The 20,176-nt window shown below is 55.8% G+C and overlaps 1 protein-coding gene across 2 annotated transcripts in view; it reads left to right on the top strand.

Moving 5' to 3' along the window:
• Tmem120b (transmembrane protein 120B) overlaps nt 1-20,176 on the top strand; it is a 48,333-nt gene that overhangs the window by 26,217 nt on the left and 1,940 nt on the right. For both annotated transcript variants that reach the window (XM_005403108.2, XM_013503583.1), the window contains 10 exons: nt 1,835-1,953; nt 3,424-3,540; nt 6,300-6,359; nt 7,002-7,097; nt 10,455-10,544; nt 16,557-16,622; nt 17,016-17,077; nt 18,373-18,465; nt 19,630-19,694; nt 19,911-19,979. In XM_005403108.2, coding sequence (XP_005403165.1) covers nt 1,835-1,953; nt 3,424-3,540; nt 6,300-6,359; nt 7,002-7,097; nt 10,455-10,544; nt 16,557-16,622; nt 17,016-17,077; nt 18,373-18,465; nt 19,630-19,694; nt 19,911-19,979 — 837 coding nt within the window. The remainder of the gene's footprint in view (nt 1-1,834; nt 1,954-3,423; nt 3,541-6,299; nt 6,360-7,001; nt 7,098-10,454; nt 10,545-16,556; nt 16,623-17,015; nt 17,078-18,372; nt 18,466-19,629; nt 19,695-19,910; nt 19,980-20,176) is intronic.

The raw sequence follows: 20,176 nt of genomic DNA, 5'->3' as shown, positions 1-20,176 counted from the left end.
ACTGGGAACTGAACTCACGACTTTGCACTTGCCAGGCAGGCACTGTGCCGCTGAGCTAAATCCCCAGCCCTCATTTCTTTTTTATATCTCCCTCTGGTGTAATTCATTTTTTATTTTGTTTTGAGAAACAAAGTCTTGCTAAATTGCTAAGTTTCCTGGGCTGGCCTTGAACTTGTGATCTTCCTGCCTCAGCCTCCTGTGCAATACCATGCCTGGCTGGTTTAACTTTCCTATCTAGGGACCCATGCTCAGAAGGCATGAGGGTTTAGGCTCTGTCCTTCCTGTCTGATTTCCCTTTTTCTCTCTCTCTGGAAAATACATTTCTTCTGTACCAGCTATGAAACCAGCCACTTTACCCATGTTCACTGGCCTAGTGATTTTAATTTCATGTTCTTTGGCCTGCCACCTCTAGAGGTATAATTTATTGGCAGGTGTGCTCTGTAGCCATTGAAGAACTTACCATGTTCCATTCTCCCAGCGCTGGGACGGAATGTCTTGTCCTGGCCCCAGTGGTTATTTCCAAGAGTGCGATACTGAGTTTTTTTGAGGGACTGTGATGGATAGGGAGGGTGGCCCCTAAGACCAGAGAGGGGAGGGCTATGTACTTTTGCTACAACACTCTTCACTGCCCGGATTGGAAACTCAACTCTAAGTGAACAGGCAGTGAAAGGAATGTATCAGTTCCTATACCGTAGAGCACTGGACAGCCTGCCGTTCAGACTCACCAGAGCAAGAGCCGAAGTCCGTCTTGTGCCGTTATAATGACATCCCTGGAACTGGGTACTTGTGAGGAACAGACGTGTATTTTGCCTTATGGTTTCGGAGGGCAGAGTCCAAGTTCAAGGGCCTCAAGCTGTCATGCAATGCAGATGGCATCCTGAAGTGGGGAGGGGGCGTGCATAAGAGCTCGGTTTGAGAGAGCCTCAAGGGGAGGTGCCAGGCTTGCTTCTGACAAGCCACTCTTGAGAGTACTAACCCAGTCCCATGAGACCTAACCCACCCATGCCAGCGGGGCAAGCGTCTCAAGGTGCTGCATCCCTGACCATAATTACCTCCTACTCAGTCCCACTTCTTAAACGTCCCACCCCCTCTCTGTCCCATTACATGGGACCAGGCTTCCAACATAGAAACTTTTGGGAGGTGAAGCACCTCCAAGCTGTAACAGATGTTGTAAGAATTCTCTTACTTTCAACTCTGTATTCCTGCCTGGCTTCATTGTTAAGAAGGCTTCCCCTACTCACAGCAGCCCAAGCAAAATTTTCACCAGATTAGCAAACCCAATGAAAAAGATCATCTGGGGGGCTGGGGATTTAGCTCAGCAGCAAAAGCGCCTGCCTGGCATGCGCAAGGTCGTGAGTTCGGTTCCTGGTACTGGAGAAAAACCAAAAAAAAAAAAAAAAAAGAAAAAGATCATCTGGGAACCAGGTCTTCCTGGCAGAGTCCCATGACTGGCTCTCATTGGTCAGCAGGAGTCACGTGTTTACATCTGAACCAATCACCTGCCAAGGTGCTGGAGGATTCTGATTGGTCAGCCTGAATCATATGACTACCTTGAAAGGTAGGACATTCAGCTTCACCGAAAACCATCTGGAGTAAGAATTGGCAAGAAGTGCACTCTGGGTGATGCATCTAATTGGGTGCCGTTCTCATCAGGAGGAGTGGGACCTGGGCAGTTACACACACACATGCAGGGTGGGGCTGGCTTCCCCAATTCTTGTCCGAATTTTTAGGCACATTTTTGGTACTTGTCGGATTTTAGCCCTCAACCTGTGACCTCTGGTGTCACGTCCCCTGACCCCCGACCTGTTCATGTTCTCTCACATCCATCCTTCAGGAGACACACAGGATCTACAGGCAGAAGCTGGAGGAGCTGATTGCCTTACAGACCTTGTGTAGTGGGTCAATCAACAGACAGAAGAAGCGCCTCAAAGACTTACGACTGGAGCTCCAGAGGTAGGTGTGGGGCTGAAACTTGAGGGAGCCTGGGAAGTGCTGAGCTGTATCCTCAGCCGATTTTTATTTATTTTTTATTTTTAAATTTTCTTTGTCTTTTTGAGACAGGGTCTCACTATGCAGTTCAGGCTGGCCTTGGACTCACTTTATAGCCCAGGCTGGCCTCGAACTCACAACGATCCTCCTGCCTCAGCCTGCGGAGTGCTGGGGTTACAGGCATGAACCACCACGCTTGGCCTCAGCCTATTTTTGAATTATTTTTATTTTTCCTGAGCTAGGGATTGAACGCATGGCTACTCTGTCACTGAACTATGCCCCCGGCCCTTTTTTTGGAGGTAGACCCTTGCTACATAAGTTTCCCAGGGTGACCTTGAACTTGTGATTGTCTTGCCTCAGCCTCCTGAGTACTCAGTTGGGATTATAGTCATATGCTGCCACCTTTTTTTTTTTTTTTTTTTTTTGAGGCAGTGTCTCGCTATGTAGCCCAGACTGGCCTTGAATTCTCATCAATTCTCCTGCCTCAGCCTCCTGAGTGCTGGGATTACAGGTGTGCACCACCATACCCGGCCTAAGGCCCCTCTGGTTTTAAGGGACCAGAACCCAGCTAAAAACTGGTTTAAGCGAATAATGGAAATTTTAATGGAAAAAACCAGGAATAGCTTCAGGCATCAGTGGATCCAGGGGCAAAGGTCGTTTTTAGAATTTGTTTTTTTCCTCTCACTTCTGCCTTCCTGTAGTTTGACTTCATTCGCAGGCTGTCTCCTGGGCACTGACATGGCCACGTGCAGCACCACGCTTAGTCCTCCAGCGTCCTTCCTAGTGGCATGGCCGCCGAGACAGGAGGAAACCTGCTTGTTTCAGTTGTCAGGGCTTTCCCAGGCCTCTGTGTCCTCTTAGTAAAGTTCAGGCTTTTCCTTTAGAACAGTGAAGGGAGAACGTAGCTTTGCCAGCCAGTACCCACTGAGCTCCTGCTGTGTGCCACGTATTACCCGGGTGCCTCCTGCTGTGTGTACTCAGGTCTTCCTCCGGTCTGGCAGCTGGGCCTGACGGTAACCCTGGAAAACAAGGAGGAGAGATTCAAGGACATTGCCTAGATCACAAGGTGTGGGGGCGCCAGGCCCCTGCCCAGAGAATACAGAATGGAAGCTGCAGCTGGGCATGGTGGTACAGACATGTAATTCCAGCACTCTGGGAGGCTGAGGCAGGAAGAGTGCAAATTGGAGCCCAGCCTGGGCAATTTAGTGAGGCCATGTCTCAAAATAAAAAAAAAAAAAAAAAAAAAAAAAAAAAAAAAAAAAAAGGCTGGGGATGTAGCCCAGTGTGACGTCCCTGGATGCAATCCCTGGCCCACAGAGAAAAACAAACGGAACTGAGGTGTGGCCTGGGTGGGGCAAGCTGAGGGCGAGGCTCTGGGGTCCAGACGCTCCCCTCATCTGAGTGACACCGCCCCCTTGCCCCCTCCCATCACAGGTACAAGCGCCAGGCCGGTCAGGAGGAGGCGGAGCTGGTGCAGCAGATGGGCGCGCACATCAAGGAGCGGCAGAACGTCTTCTTCGACATGGAGGCCTACCTGCCCAAGAAGAACGGGTAGGAGCGCGAGCCCCTGTGCCCGAGCTTGAGGGGGTGTGCGGGCGAGGGCAGGAAGGAGGAGGACACTTTCCACGTGTTCTTCCAGCCCGGAGAGGCCCTCAGCCCTCAGGTGGCCGTGACCGCCCTGCAAAGACCTGCGAGGGGCCAGCCCCTGCGGACCACGGGCAGCATTAGGGTGCAGAGGCAGGGGTCTCTTCCGGGAGAACCAAGCTGTGTGAGTGCCTGCCGCTCCCCCTGCCCGTGCCGGCAGGTCCCGTGATGCTCACTTCTCCTCAGCTACCCGTTTCCACAAGTTCGGAGACGCGTGAGCGTCCGGCCTGGGGACTCGGCCCAGGCGTGGCCAGGCCACACGCCCCGAGTGGCAGTCACAGTGAAACAGCAGTCTGTCAGTCAGGACCGACCCTTACAGGAGTGCTCTGACCCACCTCCCTGCTTCTCTCTGGGTCTTTGTGCACTTCACACCAGTCAGGGATCTTCATGTTACCAAGGATACAAAATCTAACTCAGAGTTGTAAAAAAAAAAATGGAGGCTTCATTGGCTGCTGTAACTAAAAACTCTGGATATGGCTTCAGTTGTGGCTGGATCCTGCTGCTCCAATGATGCTGTTAGGAACTCTCACGCAGCTTTCTTCCCTAGTGTATACATTTCCTCCTTAGACTTTAGAAACTTTGTAAACTGACCCCCCCCAGTTCTGCTTGCTTAGTGGTTCTAGTAAGGGGTTATCGGAAAAGTCCCAGGGCTGGTTCTCTGGCCTAGATTGAGTCACATGGCCATTCATAGACCAGTCAGGTGGATTACTGCTTTGATTGGCTGAGCTGTGGTCATGTGCCTTCCCTTAAGCCCTGGGATGGGGTCACATGATCATTCTTACAGCCAGAGGACAGTCTGCTTTGATTGGCTGAGCCGTGGCCATGTGCCTTCCTCTGTGGGTGGTAGCCGGGGTGGTGGGGGTGTAATTCTCTGAAGAGAACTGTGCTGCCCCCGTGGGAAATGAAGACTGATTTGTTCCCTGTACTTCTGCTCCGGTTCTGGCCGACTGGAAATGCTCTGAAAATCCACTCACAGCTGGGAAAAGACCTCCATTCTCTTCTCCCTTCAGACTTCTACTTGTTCTTCCAAAGCCAATTCAAAATGTCACCGCCTCAGTGAAGTCTTCCCAAACCTCTGTCCCTCTGCAGTTTATCCTTCCTCCCCGAGGTGCTGCAGCCCTTTATTTGCACCTTTATTAGTGCAAGCCTCTCTCCACGAATAACACTTGCCATTTCCTACAGAAGCCAGACACACACACACACACACACACACACACACACACGCACATGCACACACCTACACAAGGACCCAGCAGTTCCACTCCTGGGTAGTTCCAGGTGCAGCGAGTGTCACGTCCTCTAACAGACAGGTATGAGGCCGCTCACAGCAAACTGGCCAAACCCTAAAGGTCAGCACTGTATGACCTTGCTCATATGAAACATCCAGAACAGGCAGATCCTTCGGGACAGAGAGGAGGCGCAAGGTTGCGGAGGGCGGGGGGAAAGAGGCTGTTTGTGGGCCTGGGCTTCTCTCTTGAGTGATGGACATGTTCTGGATTAGGTAACGGTGCTGGTTGCACAGCACTGTAAATACATTGGAAACCATTACATTGTGTACTTTAAAAGGCTACATTTTATGGCATGTGAATTACGGCTCGATTTTTTTTTTCTTTTCCGAAAGTATGTTCACAGCCAAAACCAGAAAGCACATGGAGAAGTCTGGGGGACCTTCTGCCCAGGGAACTCAGCCAGATTCAGAAAGAGCCATATTGCATGATCTCATTTGTGTGTGAAATCCAAAAAGGGTGAAAATTGAGTACACAAAAAAGGAGAGTGCAGACTTGTCACCAGCAGCAAGGGACAGGGGCTGATGGGGAGCCGATTCAAGGGTGACAAACTTGCAGTTCCGTAGGGTGAAGAAACCTAGAAATTAGTGTACAGAGTGAAGACTGTGGTTAGTCATGTAGTTTTGCGTATTGAAAAAAAATTTTGTTTTGAGTTAGGATCTCATCCTGTAGTTCAGACTGGCCTTGAACTCACTGTGTAGCCCAGGCTGGCCTTGAACTTGTGGTGATGCTCCCGCCTCAGCCTCTGGAGTGCTAGAATTACAGGCGTGCGCCACCACACCCGGCTCATATTGAAAATTTGCTGAAAGTAGATTTTCAGGGGGACAGTACTGGATATTGAACCCCAGAGCTTTTCTGCTGAGCTACAACCCTAGCCCACCTCTTTTTTTTTTTTTTTTTTGTCTTTTTGAGCTAGGGTCTAGCTGTGTAGTTCAGGCTGGCCTTGAGCTCACTTTGTATCCAGGCTGGTCTTGAACTTGCAGCAATCCTCCTGCCTCAGCCTCCTGAGTGCTGGGATTACAGGCATGAACCTACCCCCTACCCCAGCCAACAGCATCCTTTTTAAATTGACCTAGAGATTATACCTGTGCCTTTGCCTCATGGGCTGGAACCTAGTCATGTGCTATATCTGGCTGCAAAGGAGGCTGGGAATTGAGGGCCATGAGTCAGTTTCCATGGGGAAGTGAGTTCATGACACCGTTGTGCATGCTGTTGCCAGTGTCTCTAGTTGATCATCGTTGTCCCTTGATCGGGGCCTGGGGGGCTGCTTGTTTAGCGTCCTGGCTTCTGCTGGTGAGTACTTGTCGCACTCATCAGCAGGCATAGGTCTGGACGTGCTCCGGGGCCGAGCCGCTTAGCCCTCACTGCTCTGTCTTCCAGGCTCTACTTGAACCTGGTCCTCGGCAACGTGAACGTGACCCTGCTCAGCAACCAGGCCAAGTACGTACCCCTCACGGACTCGGGCTTCTGCCACTCAGGAAGCACACACGGGCTAGGCTTTGCGCAGAAGTCAAACGTGTGAGCCGGCGGGGCTCTGGTCTTTGGCCTTTCTGAGCCCGTCCTCAGTGGCTGGAGCACTTCGACATTTCCAGCACTCCTAGCCTAGAGCACTTCCTTCCTTTTTCCTTTCGTGGTGCTGGGGACTGAGCTCAGGGCTTCAGGCATGCTGGGCAAGTGCTCTACTGCTGAGCTGGGCGCAGCCTCCCTCCGCCCTTCCCCAGGTCACTGTGTGGCGGCGGAGCTCCCTGCTTCCCTCAGTGGCCCCTGCTCCGTTCCATGCATGTCACAGCTTTTCTCACGGGAAGCAGGGCCTCCTGCCCGTCCCTGTCAGTCCATTTCTGGGTAGCTGTGACCCCTGGTGTTTGTATTTGGTTGAGGGAGGAGGGTCCAGAGTCCTACGCTGGAGTTCGGGGACAGGGAACCTTGTGTAACGATCTTTCCCTCTTGGGTGTCACTGATTCAAGGCCAGGCCTCTTTCGGCAGGATGGGAGGTCCTTTGGGGCGGGGCCTGCGGTCCGATTGGGGCCAGGGAAGCAGAGCGGTCATCGTGTGTGACCTTCCCGGGGGTGTCTGTCATGGCAGGTTCGCCTACAAGGACGAGTATGAGAAGTTCAAGCTCTACCTGACCATAATCCTGCTCCTGGGGGCTGTGGCCTGTCGCTTTGTCCTTCACTACAGGTAGGGGGTGTGTGGGGTGCGAGGAGGAGGAGGAGGCCAGGGGACTCCACAGGGGCTCCTGTCTCCCTGTGTGTCAGTGAGCAGCTGTGAATGGCTGGAGGAGCCTAAGCGTGGGACCCGGGAGTGCGGTGGTGTTGCTCTGTGCGGTGGAGCATTATTCTACCGCAAGGGAACGTGGCACGACCAATGCTACAGTGGGATGACAGGAAGCAGCGTGCCGAGGGCAGGAAGCTGGGTGTAAAAGGCCCTGTGTATAATTCCACTCATGTGAAATTTCAGAACAGGAAAATCTGTGGAGACAGAGTAGCTCAGTAGGAGGAGACTGTGTGTTACAGTTTTTAAAAAAGTTTTCGTTTTTTTAAGCAGGGTTTCACTATATAATTCACACTGGCCTTAAATTCACTTTGTAGCCCAGGCTAACCTCAGCCTCGAAGTGGTCTTCCTGTCTCAGCCTCCCGAGTGCTGGGATTACAGGCCTGTGCCACCCCGCCTGGCTCAGAGTTTTTTTGGAGTGGTGAAAATGTTCTGGAGTTAGGTAATCGTGATTTACACAATTCTGTGAACTTAACAAACCCACTTACACACTTTAAAAGGTGAGTTTGAGCTGGGCATCATGGTGCATACCTGTAACCTCAGCAGTCTTGGAGGCTGAGACAGGAGGATGACAAGTTTGAACCTGGCCTGGGCATTTTTGGGACCAAGGAAAATCCTGTATCAAAATTAAAGAATTCCACAAAGGCTGGGCTTGTAGCTCATTTGAAGGCTCTGGGTTCGCTCCCCAGCACTGCAGAAGAAAAAAGAATGAATCTCGTGGTATGTGAATTTATCTCCGTTACTGAACAGAGAGCGCAAGGGCACTGTCAGGCGGCCCGACCAGATCCCGGCCTTGAGGGGCTGTCCCACATGCAGGTCCCCTTTGGGAACCTCAGTTTCCATGTGTAAGCCGAGGTGACGGCAGGCCATGGCTGCGGGGCTGTGCGATGTGCTGAGGTCACACTGGGTCCCTGTGGGCTAAGCGCTCCCTCGGGGCCAGGGCCTGGCCTGCGCTGCCGCCGCTCCTCTCCCTGGGCCTGTGTTTTCTACCCTGTGGGAGGTGGCTACGTCTGGCTGGGGCAGGTGGCCCATGTGCCAAGGGTCTGTGTGCTCACGGTGCTCGGCTGGGCGTCCTGCTGCTGCTGGCTGCGCTGCTTGTGTCTCAGCAAAGGCCCTGGGCCTGAGCCCACCAGCTCCTGGGCCCAGCGGGCTCCCCGGGGACAAAGGCTGTGCTCCCCAGCAGGGCCTGCTCATGTGGGCCTCCAGAGAGGGCTGAGAGTTCTTGGTGTGCAGCCAGGGTCCCTTCAGTGGGGCCCTCTGGGGCCCTGCATGGAACCTGGGTGAGCTGTCACGTGCCAGTGTTAGTCACACCTTGTCTCCCCGAACCTCCTGCTGCAATGCCCTGGGCTGCCCTAACGAAGGAACAGTTATTTCAGGGCTCAAAACAACAGGAATATGTTCTCTCAGTCCTGCAGGCCAGAAATCAGAAGTCAAGGTATTGGCAAGCCAGGCACGGTGGGACACGCCTGCACTCTGGGAGGCTGAGGCAGGAAAATCTGAAGTTCAAGTTCAGCCTGGGCAGCTTAGATAATTAGTGACATCCCTGCCTTCTGCACTTCTTGTCCAAATCCCACAGCCTCTGATTTTCTCAGCAGTAGGCTTTTTTTTTTTTGTCTTTTTGAGACAGAGTCTCGCTATGCAGTTCAGGCTGGCCTTGAGCTCACTATGTAGCCCAGGCTGGTCTCAAACTCACAACGATCCTCCTGCCTCAGCCTCCTGAGTGCTGGGATTACAGGTGTGAGCCATCACTCCCGGCTCGCAATAGGCTTTTGAGCCTCCTTTTTCCTACTGTGGCCAGTGTGGAACTTTCTGGAGTTAGAATGGGAAGCATGCTGCTCCGCATGTGAAACTCGGCTCCTGCCCACAGCAGCCCCACCTGGCAGGTGCCGTTGCACCTCACTTCAGGGGTGGCAAGTGCTGGCTCTGGAGAGTCACTTGCCAGTCCATGGTCCCACAGCTGGGAAGGGGCAGACTCAGGATTTGAACTCAGGCCCTGGGATTCCAGAACATGCTGGTCTCCCAAGCCCGTCACCTGTCCATGGGCTGGGAGTGACCATCCCCAGCCACCACAGGGCACAGTCACTAGCTTTGCATTGTTGAAGCTGTTGCTCCTCCTCCCCACCCCGGGCTGGCACAGTCGGGTCTTTGTGGGCGGCAGGGGCCAGGGCTTTCTTCGGTCCTCCCCACGCAGACAGCCGCTGCCTGTGCTGTCCCGTCTCCCAGGTGGTGGGGCTGTGTGACACCAGGAAGTGGACGGACAGAGGCTTCATTGGAGATTATCAGAGGCACCCTGGAGGGCGGGGTGTGTGTAACTGTCGTCTTCCAGGACTCTTTACCCAGGGATGCTCCTGAAGTGGGTCAGCTACCCATGTTAAAGATAGTAAGCTGAGGCAGGTGGGTCTCTGGACAAGCCCTCCTCTCCCAGTCCAGAAGGCTCCAGCCCCTTGTTTACCTTTTCTCCCCCCAGTACTGGGGATTGAATCCAGGGCCTTTGCACTAAGCTACATCCTTCTAAAGCTACATTACCTTCTAAAAAATATTTTTTATTTTGAGACAGCATCTCACTGAATTGTACAGGGTGAGCTTGAACCTGTGATCCTCCTGCCTCAGTCTCCTAGAGTCCTAGGATTATCGGTGTGCATCTCTTCCTGGCTCCTCCTGCCTGTCCACTTTTGAGGCCTGCTCAGCCCGGCTTTGGTGGGGACCTGGAGCTGGTTCTTCCGTTAGCCTGTTCCTAGCCTGTGCGGGCCATGAGATGGGTTTCATCTGCATAGCAGAGTTTGCCACTGGGTTACAGGGATTGGGGGGCGCACATCTTTGCGCTGCAGAGAGCCTCACCCAGAGCGGAAAGTTTCCCGTTCTTCAGGCTCATCTGACTTGGATTCGGCGGTGCACACCAAAATCCCAGCACTCGGGAGGTTGAGGCAGGAGGATCATGGCGAGTTCAAGGCCAGCCTGGGCTACATAGTGAGACCCTGTCTCATAAAACCAAAAAACAGTACTAAAAAACAAACAGGCCCTCTGCCTCCGCACCAGAAGCCTCCCATCAGACAGGAAGTGTGTGAGAGACAGCTGGATTGCTCTGGGCTGAGTGGGCCAGGGCTGGGAGTGCAGGGGCCAGGCGTCACAGCGGGTGAAGAGCTCCCGAAGCCTGGCTCCTGTGGCCTGCCTGGGGGTCCTGGCCGATTCGGGAGGGGGGCCCTGTGGTTGTGTCGGGGTGAGCACGGCAGCTGTCTTCGCTCCTTACGCGGCTCCCCCCACCAGGGTGACGGACGAAGTCTTCAACTTCCTGCTGGTGTGGTACTACTGCACCCTGACCATCCGCGAGAGCATCCTCATCAGCAACGGCTCCAGGTAACCAGCCACTGTGGGCCGGGCCAAGGGAGCCCCCGGGCACGCTGTCCCGGAGGGGTGGTGCCCACCCCCTGTGTTCCTGTCTCCCTGGGGGTTCTGCGACTGTTCAGGTGCACGAGGAGGGAGACTGATGCTGCTGGTGCAGTGTCCCCGACTCAGACTGATTTAGCATAATAGGAAACGTGTTGTCCAGAACAGAAAAAGCAGGTTCACTGGGCTGGACCTCAGGTAAGGCTTGATCCGGGTATTCAGAAGATGTCATCGGGACCCAGTTTCCCTCCGTCTCTCATCTCTTGACTTCTGCTGTGTGATCTTTATCCTCACGGCTCCATGCCTAGTAAACAAGGCACATTTCCCTCGGCCGAGCCTCTCCCAGGCTGGGTCCCTGGGCTGTGTCTAGATGCCGTCTGGGTGGCTCCCCTCCCTGTGTCTGAACCAGTCACTGTCACCACACTGTGCCTGGCTGTCCTTGGCCAGGCGTAAGCCTTACCCACCCCTGCAGCCATCAGTAGCAGCACAGAAACTTCTGGAACAGTTCCCCAGGGAACACTGGGATATCAGTACCAGAAAGGTGGATAGACTTGGGGGACAAGCGGGGAGGTCTCCCACAAGGGGGAGAGAGGAGGAGGGACAGGTGTCTGAGCAGACTCCTGGGCTTCAGTCCCAGCGCCATCACCGAGCAGCTCCACGAGCCCAGGCTGGTTTGGAGAGATCATGTCCCTGTCACTGCATGAGTGCAGGTGCCATTGGTGGGTGGCCTGTTTCCCTGTCTCTCAGAGGCCTGGAGTTCAAGAAGCTCCACAGTTTTCTCTCCATCTCCTTTCCACACTGCCTGCCCCTGAGAGGGGTCTTGGCCCAATGAAGACTGCGGCCAGGGGCGGAGCTCAGGGATCCAGTGATACTCAGCGTGAAGGTGGCCCTGGCTGCCAAGTGAGGAAAAAAATAAAGATGCGTGACTTGAGAGCCTGAAGAGAAGAGGGATCAGCCAGGAGCTGTGTATTCAAGACTGAGGACTTCGCCGGGCGTGGGGGTGCATGCCTGTGATCCCAGCACTCTGGGAGCCTGAGGCAGGAGGATCACAAGTTTGAGAGCAGTCTGGGCAACTTAGTGGGAATCTGTCTGAAAATTTGAAAATAAGCCGGAGGTGTAGCTCAGTACAAAGGCTCTGGAGTTAACCCCTGGTGTTGAAAAATATGTAAAGTGCAAGCGTGTAACTGAGACTGTCCTTGGCTGAGGGAGGAAGGAAAGAAGGAGGAAGCTGGCATCTTCCCACAGCTCGCTGTCATGGGGGCCTGGGCCTAGCATCCTCTGAAACTGCTGGGAAACCTGGAAGTGGGAAGCCTTAGCAGGTAACCAACACAGCTTCCCTTCGTTGTCGAGGGAATAGCACTGCCTGCTTGGGGCGTGGTTAAAGGAAGCGGGGCGGTATTGGGGAGCGATGGGGCCAGGGCCGTGGTCGAGGCACCCTTACCACTAACTCTTCCTGCTCCTGCAGCCTTGCTCTCAGCCTTGGGCTTTTACCCCTCTGCAGGACTTGGCTCCGCGGTGTGCTTGGTCTCTAACAGCCATTCATACTTTAGCAAGAGTTACCCTGGGCAGCTTTGTTTTTAAAAGGTATTGTGCCAGGGGTACGGGGGTGCTCGCAGACGGAAGGGAGCAGGACTGCCAGGGTCCCTGAAACATGGGGCTCTTTCAGGTGTGTTAAAAGGAAGGAAGACGTTGCCCTGGAGCCCAGGGTTGCTTGTCGGTCCGTTGAGGAAAGGCCGCCCCTGCCTGCGACGCAGAGCTCTGTGTGGGGTCTGCTGTGCACCCCTCGGTGCCATTCACCCACGTTTCTTGAACATTTCCTAAGCGCCACACACTGAATTAGGGACACCAGGGCAACTCACACTTGCTCTTAGGAACACGCACAGTGTTCTGGAAGAAGGCCCTGCTGTGGCCGGTAGGGTTCCGGCAACTCCAGGTTGTAGCAGAGCTGTTCCTCTGAGCCGTCTTCCAGGCTGGCCTGGGCAGGGAAGTGCAGACGGGGCTGCTGGCCTGCATGGCGGCCTTGGGCTCCACAGTGACCTCGGGAAGCCTTGGCGGGTGGGCCGGGTCTGCTGACTGAGTCATGCGTCATCCTCAGCACCTGGAGGAGATTTCAGCCTCCAGCCTCCTCCGGCTCTGGCTCCTTCTGGGGACGGCTAAGAAGCCATCTCCAGAGAGGAGCGAGGGGGTGTGGAGGCGTCCAGACCCAGGTGAGCTCCACCTGTCTCTGCCTGCGCGGGCGCTCGGGGCCAGTGCCCGGTGGACACCATGGGCTGTGACAGATGGCTCGGACCCAGGATCTGCAGTGAGCACAGGCCTCCGAGGCCATGCGGGGGTTGGAGGCAGCAGGGCTGAACCGCATGGGCCTTCCTTGCTACCCTGTTTGGCATGGGCAGGACTTGTCCTCTCCCCCGTTGCACCTGAGACCAGAACTGAGCCAGGCGGAGAGGTCAGGGCACGGGGCTGGGTGTGACTTCCCTTTATGCGATTTGAGATGAGCTCCTTGGCTCAGTAAGCAAGGCAGCTTCCCTGGCAGAATTTGCAAAGGAGGGCAGCTCACCCAACAGGGACTGTTACCTGCAGGGGCACAGAGGGGCCCTGTAACTGGCCTTTCAGGGAGATGAAAGGGCAGTGTATTAGCCTCCCTGTGCTGCCTCCAGAGACAATGGGAATTCTGGGTCAGATTTGTGATTGGCTAGGCTTGGGTCACATGCTGGCCTGCAGACCAATCACTGTTGTAGGATGGTTGCAGAGTCCTGATTGGCCAGCTCTGGGTCATGTGCCATGATATATGCCTCAGCACCACTGAGGCCCCAGTGTGGGGTGAGGTGGTTCCCCCTAAGGAAGCGCGGACCCCAGGGATGGAATGGGTGGCGATTGACAGATGGCAAAACAGCCCGTGTCCACTGCGGTTCTGGGCCAGAATGAGTAATGAATTGACAACGATATTGATGTTCTAACGAGCCAGCCTACAGTGCCGGCTTTCACTGGCTTTCCTGAGGCCCTGCTGTTGGGACTCGGTGGGCGGCAGGCAGGGGAGAAGCTGTCACGGGAGAAGCGCATGCGCAAGACCAGCCCCGAGGCCTGGGGCGGCGGGCGGGCGGTGGGGCACGGGAAGAGGTGATTTCCAGCTCCTCCAGTGCTGCTGAGCTGCGTTGCGTGGTGGCGTCTGTCAGAACTGGGCCGTGGGCACGGTGGGCTGTGAAAGTAAAAGCTGCTGCTCCATCAGGCTTGTTGCCCGGGTGGCATCTGTGTCTGGCCCTGGCCGCTCCCAGACAGGGAGAGGGCATTTCTCAGGGGCCCCTTGGGGAGCAGGACAAAGGAGAGGGGGTGGCCCGGCTCTGAGGGCTCCGCTGTGGCTTCCAGAGCTCCGGGGAGGCTGCAGCCAGACCTCTTGGCTGCCCTTTGAGCTGAGCGTCCGCGGGTCAGGCCATCTGCCTTTGCCCCGAGGAAATCGCAGGCGGGACGTGGAGACGGGTTGAGGGTGCTGGGGACAGAGAAGTGCCCGGAGGGATGTCCCGCCCTGTCCTTTCATCAGCCCTACCTCCTGGACATCGTGCATGCCAACATTTACTGGGGGCGTTTTGTTTACCTGCCTTAGCGCTAGGAGTACAGAGCTCACGTGGTCTCTTAGGTGACTCCTGGAGCATAATTCGCTGTTGCAGGAGCGAGTATCTATGCCCAGAGCATTACGTGGCCGAAAAGAGGAGAGGTGATTAAGATACAGTCCCTGTGTTTATGACTGTGTGTGCTCTGGTTGGAAGGTTTAAGACGGATCCAACCCACCTACTAGGAAAATGGGAAGGAAAACTTCAGTGGTAGGCTGAAGGTGGAGTTCAGCCATAGAGCACCTGCCTAGCACATGCAAGGCCCTAGGTTCAACACCTGGCGCCACAAAAAACCACGAAAGCAAGTTGGGTGTGGTGGCGTCTTCCCGTTATCCCAGCACTTCCGGAGGCTGAGGCAGGAGGATCATAAGTTCCAGCCCAGCCTGGGCAACTTAGTGATTTAGTGAGACCTTGTCTCAAAAAAAAAAAAAAAAACAAAACCAAAAAACCATACATACATACATACCTACATTCATACATACCAAAGGGCTGGGGAGTGTAGCTCAGTCTGAAGGTCCTGGGTTCAATTGCCAGTACCGAAAAAAAAAAAAAGACTGGCAGAAATTTAAAATGTGATCAACAGTGTTGGCGAAGGTTTGGGGAACCAGGTACTCGTATACTGCTGACATGAGTGTAAATTGGGGTGACCGTTTTGGAGCATAATATGCTGAGTCATATCCCCCGATCCAGCCATCCTCCTCCTGGCACCACACGGAGAGAGTGCCCTTGTGCTAGGGGACTTGTACAGGACGTCACAACAGCGAGAGACATGGGGCGGTTGTGGACGGGTGAGGCCAGAAGCACACGCCGGAATATGACAGGGTGTTCGGGAGTGACAGGCGTGGTGACACCATCTATAATCCCAGCACTGGGGAGCCCGAGGCAGGACAGTCATGAGTTCAAGGGCTACACGGTGAGGTCCTGTCTCAGCAAACAGAATGCCAGCTCTGTCGTTGCCGGGGGGCCTGCGGTCCGACAGGCGCAGGCTGCCGGATGGTGAGTTCCAAGTCATATAGCAGCCCCTCGGCCAACAGCAGGCTCTCGTGGGTCCCCTGTGGGACGAGGGCCCGGGACCCCTCTCCCTCCTGGTCCCTAGAGAGACCTGGAGTGACAAAGGCGCCTGCTGTGCCCATGGACACCCTGAGTCCCTCCGGGACGTGCTTGGGTAGCAGGTCCCAGGGCACCACAAGGCGCCGCCAGCCATGGAGCCAGGCGTCGGAAGGGTGGGAGCTGAGGAACCCAGGTCCCTCGCTCCTCAGCTGCCATCGATGCCTGGGGCAGGGGCCTAACAGCCTCCCTTCCCGCCGCCTCGGGAGGGCCCAGAGCTCCGGGAGCCTGCGCTCTACTAGCAGGGGAAGGAGGTCGGAGCTGGGAGAGTGACAGAGAGGAGCCTGGGTGTGTGCGGTCCACAGTAGTGTGTGTGTGCACATGTGCACACGTGTGTTTATCCAACATGCTGTGGAGCCGCTGCTCCAACCCTGTCCTCACGGACGCACCGGTGAGCAGACCTGGCCCCTGCCCTGCTGGGGCTCCCGTAGGGGTGGAAGTGGGGCTCTGATGGCGGACAGCACCAGGAAGGGAGACCGGGACGTGACCTGGGGTGGGCTGAGTGCTGCTCTGGGCCCTGTGGTCTGGGAGGCCTTTTGGAAGAGGTGACTGGTGTTCTGAATCTTGAATTTGGGCCCAGACCCAGGGATGCAAGTCTCAGAGCAAAGTGGGGCCTGTTGGCCCAGGCCTGTAATCCCAGCACTGAGGAGGCTGAGGCAGGAGGGTTACCTCAAGTGTGAGGCCAGCTTGCACTACATAGTGAAATGTTCTCTCACCCTGCCTCCCAAAGTCTTGGGGCAGAGAGGACAGGGGGACAAGGTTCTGTCGGGCCTATTAAGACATTTCTGCCTCTGTGCTGGAGCCTGGAAATCCTCAGGCATGAAGCTGGCGTCCTCCTGAGGCCCTGCTCCTTGGCTGCATCCCACGGGGCTTTCCTGCGTGCCTGCACCTCGCACCCGCGCTGTGCCTCCCCCTGCAGTGATGCCCGCACAGCGGACAAGGCCCTGCCTTTGTGACCTCCCTTCGGTTGCGTCTTTACAGGCTCTGTCTGCAAATACAGTCACCTTCTAAGGAACTTGGGGACCCATGCGGTCCCTAACAGCTCAGCCGGGTCGGGGAAATGCCAGGCGCTCCAGCTTCTTCCAGTGGGGCGGATGGGAGGCGGCGCCGAGTGGGGCTGGGCTGCGTCCTGAGGGGTGGGTGTAGGCCGGAGAGGGGGACCGGTGTGGCCTGTGTCCACCTCTGTTCCTCGAGCGGTGCCCAGCCCGCAGGCTCTGGAAGCGGGGTGCAGGTCTCTCCCAGCCTGAGCACCGTCCTCTTGTTCCCGCAGAATCAAAGGCTGGTGGGTGTCGCACCACTACGTCTCCACGTTCCTGTCGGGAGTGATGCTGACGTGGTGAGTCGCCCCAGGGGCCCTGGAGCCTCCCCAGGGAGCTGGGCCTGACTGGGCCGAGGGCTGGTTCCCCGGGGGCCTTCTGGGGCCGCTTGGGTCCTGGGAGCTGTTGAGAGGTCGGGGCCCCGCTGCCAGGGCCCTGAAGGCTGCTGGGAGCTTCCCGGGGCTGTTTCAGCCTCTGCTGGCCAGGGCAGAGGGCCGGGGTGGGGGGGCCGGAGGGAACGAGGCTGCGGAATGGCTGTCCCCTCTGGTCCTAGACCTGCACCGGGCCCAGGACAAAGAAGGGCTGAGAGCTGGGGCTGAGAGCCGGGGCTGAGAGCCGGGGCCTTGGTTTAACGGAGCGGGGCAGGTGGACATCTGTTCACTGCGCCTCACCCTCATTCTGTCTCCTTCCAGGCCTAATGGACTCATTTATCAGAAGTTTCGCAATCAGTTTTTAGCATTTTCAATTTTCCAGAGTGAGTACCTGAGCCTCGCTTTGGGGTGGGGGCTGATTTCCCGGGGCTTTCGCCACAGGGGTCCCCGGCAGGCATTGGTGCCGGCCAGAAATGTGGAGAAGAGCTGTTGCGCCCGGGCCACCTGCTCCTCCAGCCCAGCACCGCCCGGGGCGGACAGGAGCAGTTTCGGGGTGGGGTTGTGTGGGGGTGCCAGCCTTGCCTCCTGGTTTCAAGTAAATCCTCAAGGGGCTGGGGATATAGCACAGCGGCACAAGGGCCTGCCTGGCAAGCGCAAGGTCCTGAGTTCAATTCCCAGTTCAAAAAGAAAAAAATACTCAAATCCTCAAAATGGAAATGAGTAACTTTTTCTCACATTTTCCACGTGAGACTAGCTCTGGATTTGCACACAATGATCTGGTCCCAGGGTTGGCCTCCTGTTTGTGTGTGTGTGTGTGTGTGTGTGTGTGTGTCGTGCTGGGGATGGAACCCAGGGCCTTGTGTGCATTAGGCATGCGCTGTCCTACTGAGCGGCATTCCCGATCTGAAATTTTTTTTTTCCTGGAGATGGGGCCTGGTTACGTTGTCTAGGCCGCCATCCTCACACCTCAGCCTTCTGAGTAGCTCGGACCGTATAGCAAACACCACCAAAATACAACTTAATTACCAACTCTCAGGAGGCTGAGGCAAGAGGATGGTGTGAGTTCGAGACCAGCCTGAACTGCATAGTGAGACCCTGCCACACACAAAAAAACTTCATTTCTAAATGAGAACCTGCTTGCAAACAAACACACATTTGGGAAACCAAGAATGGAAATTGCATTATCATTCTTCCCTTAGGAGTGATCAGTGTTTTGCTCTATTCCTTTCAGCTATTTTTACTCATAAATACACGTACACATACGTATTAAAACAGTTCAGGGCTGCTTTTCTGTCAGTACGTCCTCATTTTCTAGCGACTAGGAAGGCTGCCATCGCGGGGAGCCGCCCCTGCGTGTCCCAGCGTTTGCGCAGGTCCTGTCGCAGCTCGGCACGTTTGCGGTGCGGTTATCGAGTGCCTGCCGCGTGGCTGGGAAGCTCTAGTGTCCTTCAAGTCTGGCTGGGTCTTAGCTGCTTGCACGTCTGAGTGCGCTTTGGTTCTGGATAAGGGATAAGGCGGGTTCCTGTTTAGGGAGGGTGTGGGGAGGAGAAGGTGACCTCGTGGCCCAGGGACTGGCCATGGGCCAGCAGCCCTGGTCAGCTGTCGCCTTCGGCCTGGAGGACAAGGGTCCCCTGTGCTGTCCCAGCGTCAGCCTGAGCCGGGCGTGTGCCCCCTGCAGGCTGCGTGCAGTTCCTGCAGTATTACTACCAGCGGGGCTGCCTCTACCGGCTGCGGGCTCTGGGCGAACGGAACCACCTGGACCTCACGGTCGGTGAGTAGCTGGCGGATGGAGCCCCGGCCTGCCTGGCCCCACACTGCGGCGTCGCTCTGCACAGTTCACAGTGGGTTCTGCGTCAGTAGCTGTGGGAGGCCAGCTGAGTGCTGGGGTCCCACTGTCTCCCGCATAACATGTCTGTTTTGTCCGTGGTTTTTATTTTATTTTGTTTCGTTTCGTTTCGTTGGGACGGGGGTTTGAACCCGGGGCTTCCCATATACGGCACAAGTGCTCCACCGCCAAGGTATATCCTCAGCCCTTTTCATTTTTAACAATTTTGAGACTAAGTCACTGAGTTGCCCAGGCTGACCTGGACCCTGTGATCTTCCTGCCTCAGCCTTTGGGGTAGCTGGGATTACTGATGTGTGCCACCACACCTGGTGCATCTGTTTAATGCTGCGTATAATGTTAACCCATTGTCAGTTGTGCATACCGTTGATCTGTAACATGTCTGCATATCAATATACACAGACATTCATATACATGTATGCTGGGACATGTGCTTAACTTTTGCCCACAGCCATACCCACTTTAAAAAGCTTGTAATCTCCTTGTCTAAACTTTAGAAGAGGACCTGTTTCTATTAAAACTCCGCTACTGTATGAACCTGTCATTTCCCTCCAGTTACTCTGCAAAGGGGTCTACTCTGGCAAGATGTGATTGAAATGGTACATGAGAATGTCCATAAGAAATTACAAAGTCCTGTGCAAATTAAAGAAATGTGTGCTGGGTGAGGTGACACGTGCCTGTAATCTCAGTGCTGAGAGGCAGGAGGACCACAAGTCTGAGTCCAGTCTGGGCAATTTGGCAAGATCCTGTCTCTAAATAAAAGGTGAAAGGGGCTTGGGGTGCAGCTCAGTGCGAAGGTCCTGGCTGCAATCTCTCGTAATGAGAACGTGAGAGAGGGAAGGGGGGTGGGGAGGGAGGAGTTGTGCACGAGTGCTCTCGCGTGCGCATGCACACACACACACATGCGCGCACACACACAAGAGAAATCGGGGAAAGCCCAGTGGGAGGGCGTTCTCAGGCTCAGTGCCCAGCGGTGTGACGGCGCCGGTGGCCAGCCGGGCACTGGAGGCCCTCGGGGGGCCCTGCCCGGATTGTGCCAGGCTGATGTCAGGGAGCCCCTCATGCAGCCCTCGCTCATGCTTCTCCCCGCAGAAGGGTTCCAGTCTTGGATGTGGCGGGGCCTCACCTTCCTCCTGCCGTTCCTCTTCTGTGGCCACGTGAGTCCCCTGGTGCATGTGTCCCCTGTCTGGGCTGGAGCAGAGGTCCTCAGGCCGCTGCCGTCACCAGCTGTGCCTAGGCCCCTGGCTCTCTTGGTGACTGTTGGGTCCTGTTTACGGGGTGGCATCCTGGACAGCTGGGGGGGCTCGGTCTCCCTGGCTCCCTCGGGTCCCTGGGGAGCAGGTGGTGACGGCGCCCGTCCCGTCTGTCCCCAGTTCTGGCAGCTCTACAACGCCGTCACGTTGTTCGAGCTCTCCACCCACGAGGAATGCGGAGAATGGCAGGTACGTGCCGCCTGCCTGTGTGTCCGTGGGGGGCTGGGCCGTGTGGGGAGAATTCTGCCCTCGGGGCCCTGCTGCCCACCACTCTGCTGCCGGGCCCTGGGGTGCTGGGAGGGGTTTCAGGGCCCCAAGACCTTTCCTGGTCCGTGAGCCGAGGAGGCCCCCAGGGCCCCCACCTCCACCCTCTGCTGCGGCTCTGC

Source organism: Chinchilla lanigera, unplaced genomic scaffold (assembly GCF_000276665.1).
Source record: "Chinchilla lanigera isolate Chin_1 unplaced genomic scaffold, ChiLan1.0 scaffold00081, whole genome shotgun sequence".
Classification (NCBI taxonomy): Eukaryota; Metazoa; Chordata; class Mammalia; order Rodentia; family Chinchillidae; genus Chinchilla; species Chinchilla lanigera.
Note: the sequence above shows the minus strand (reverse complement) of the source record. Positions and strands in the feature narration are given on the sequence as shown.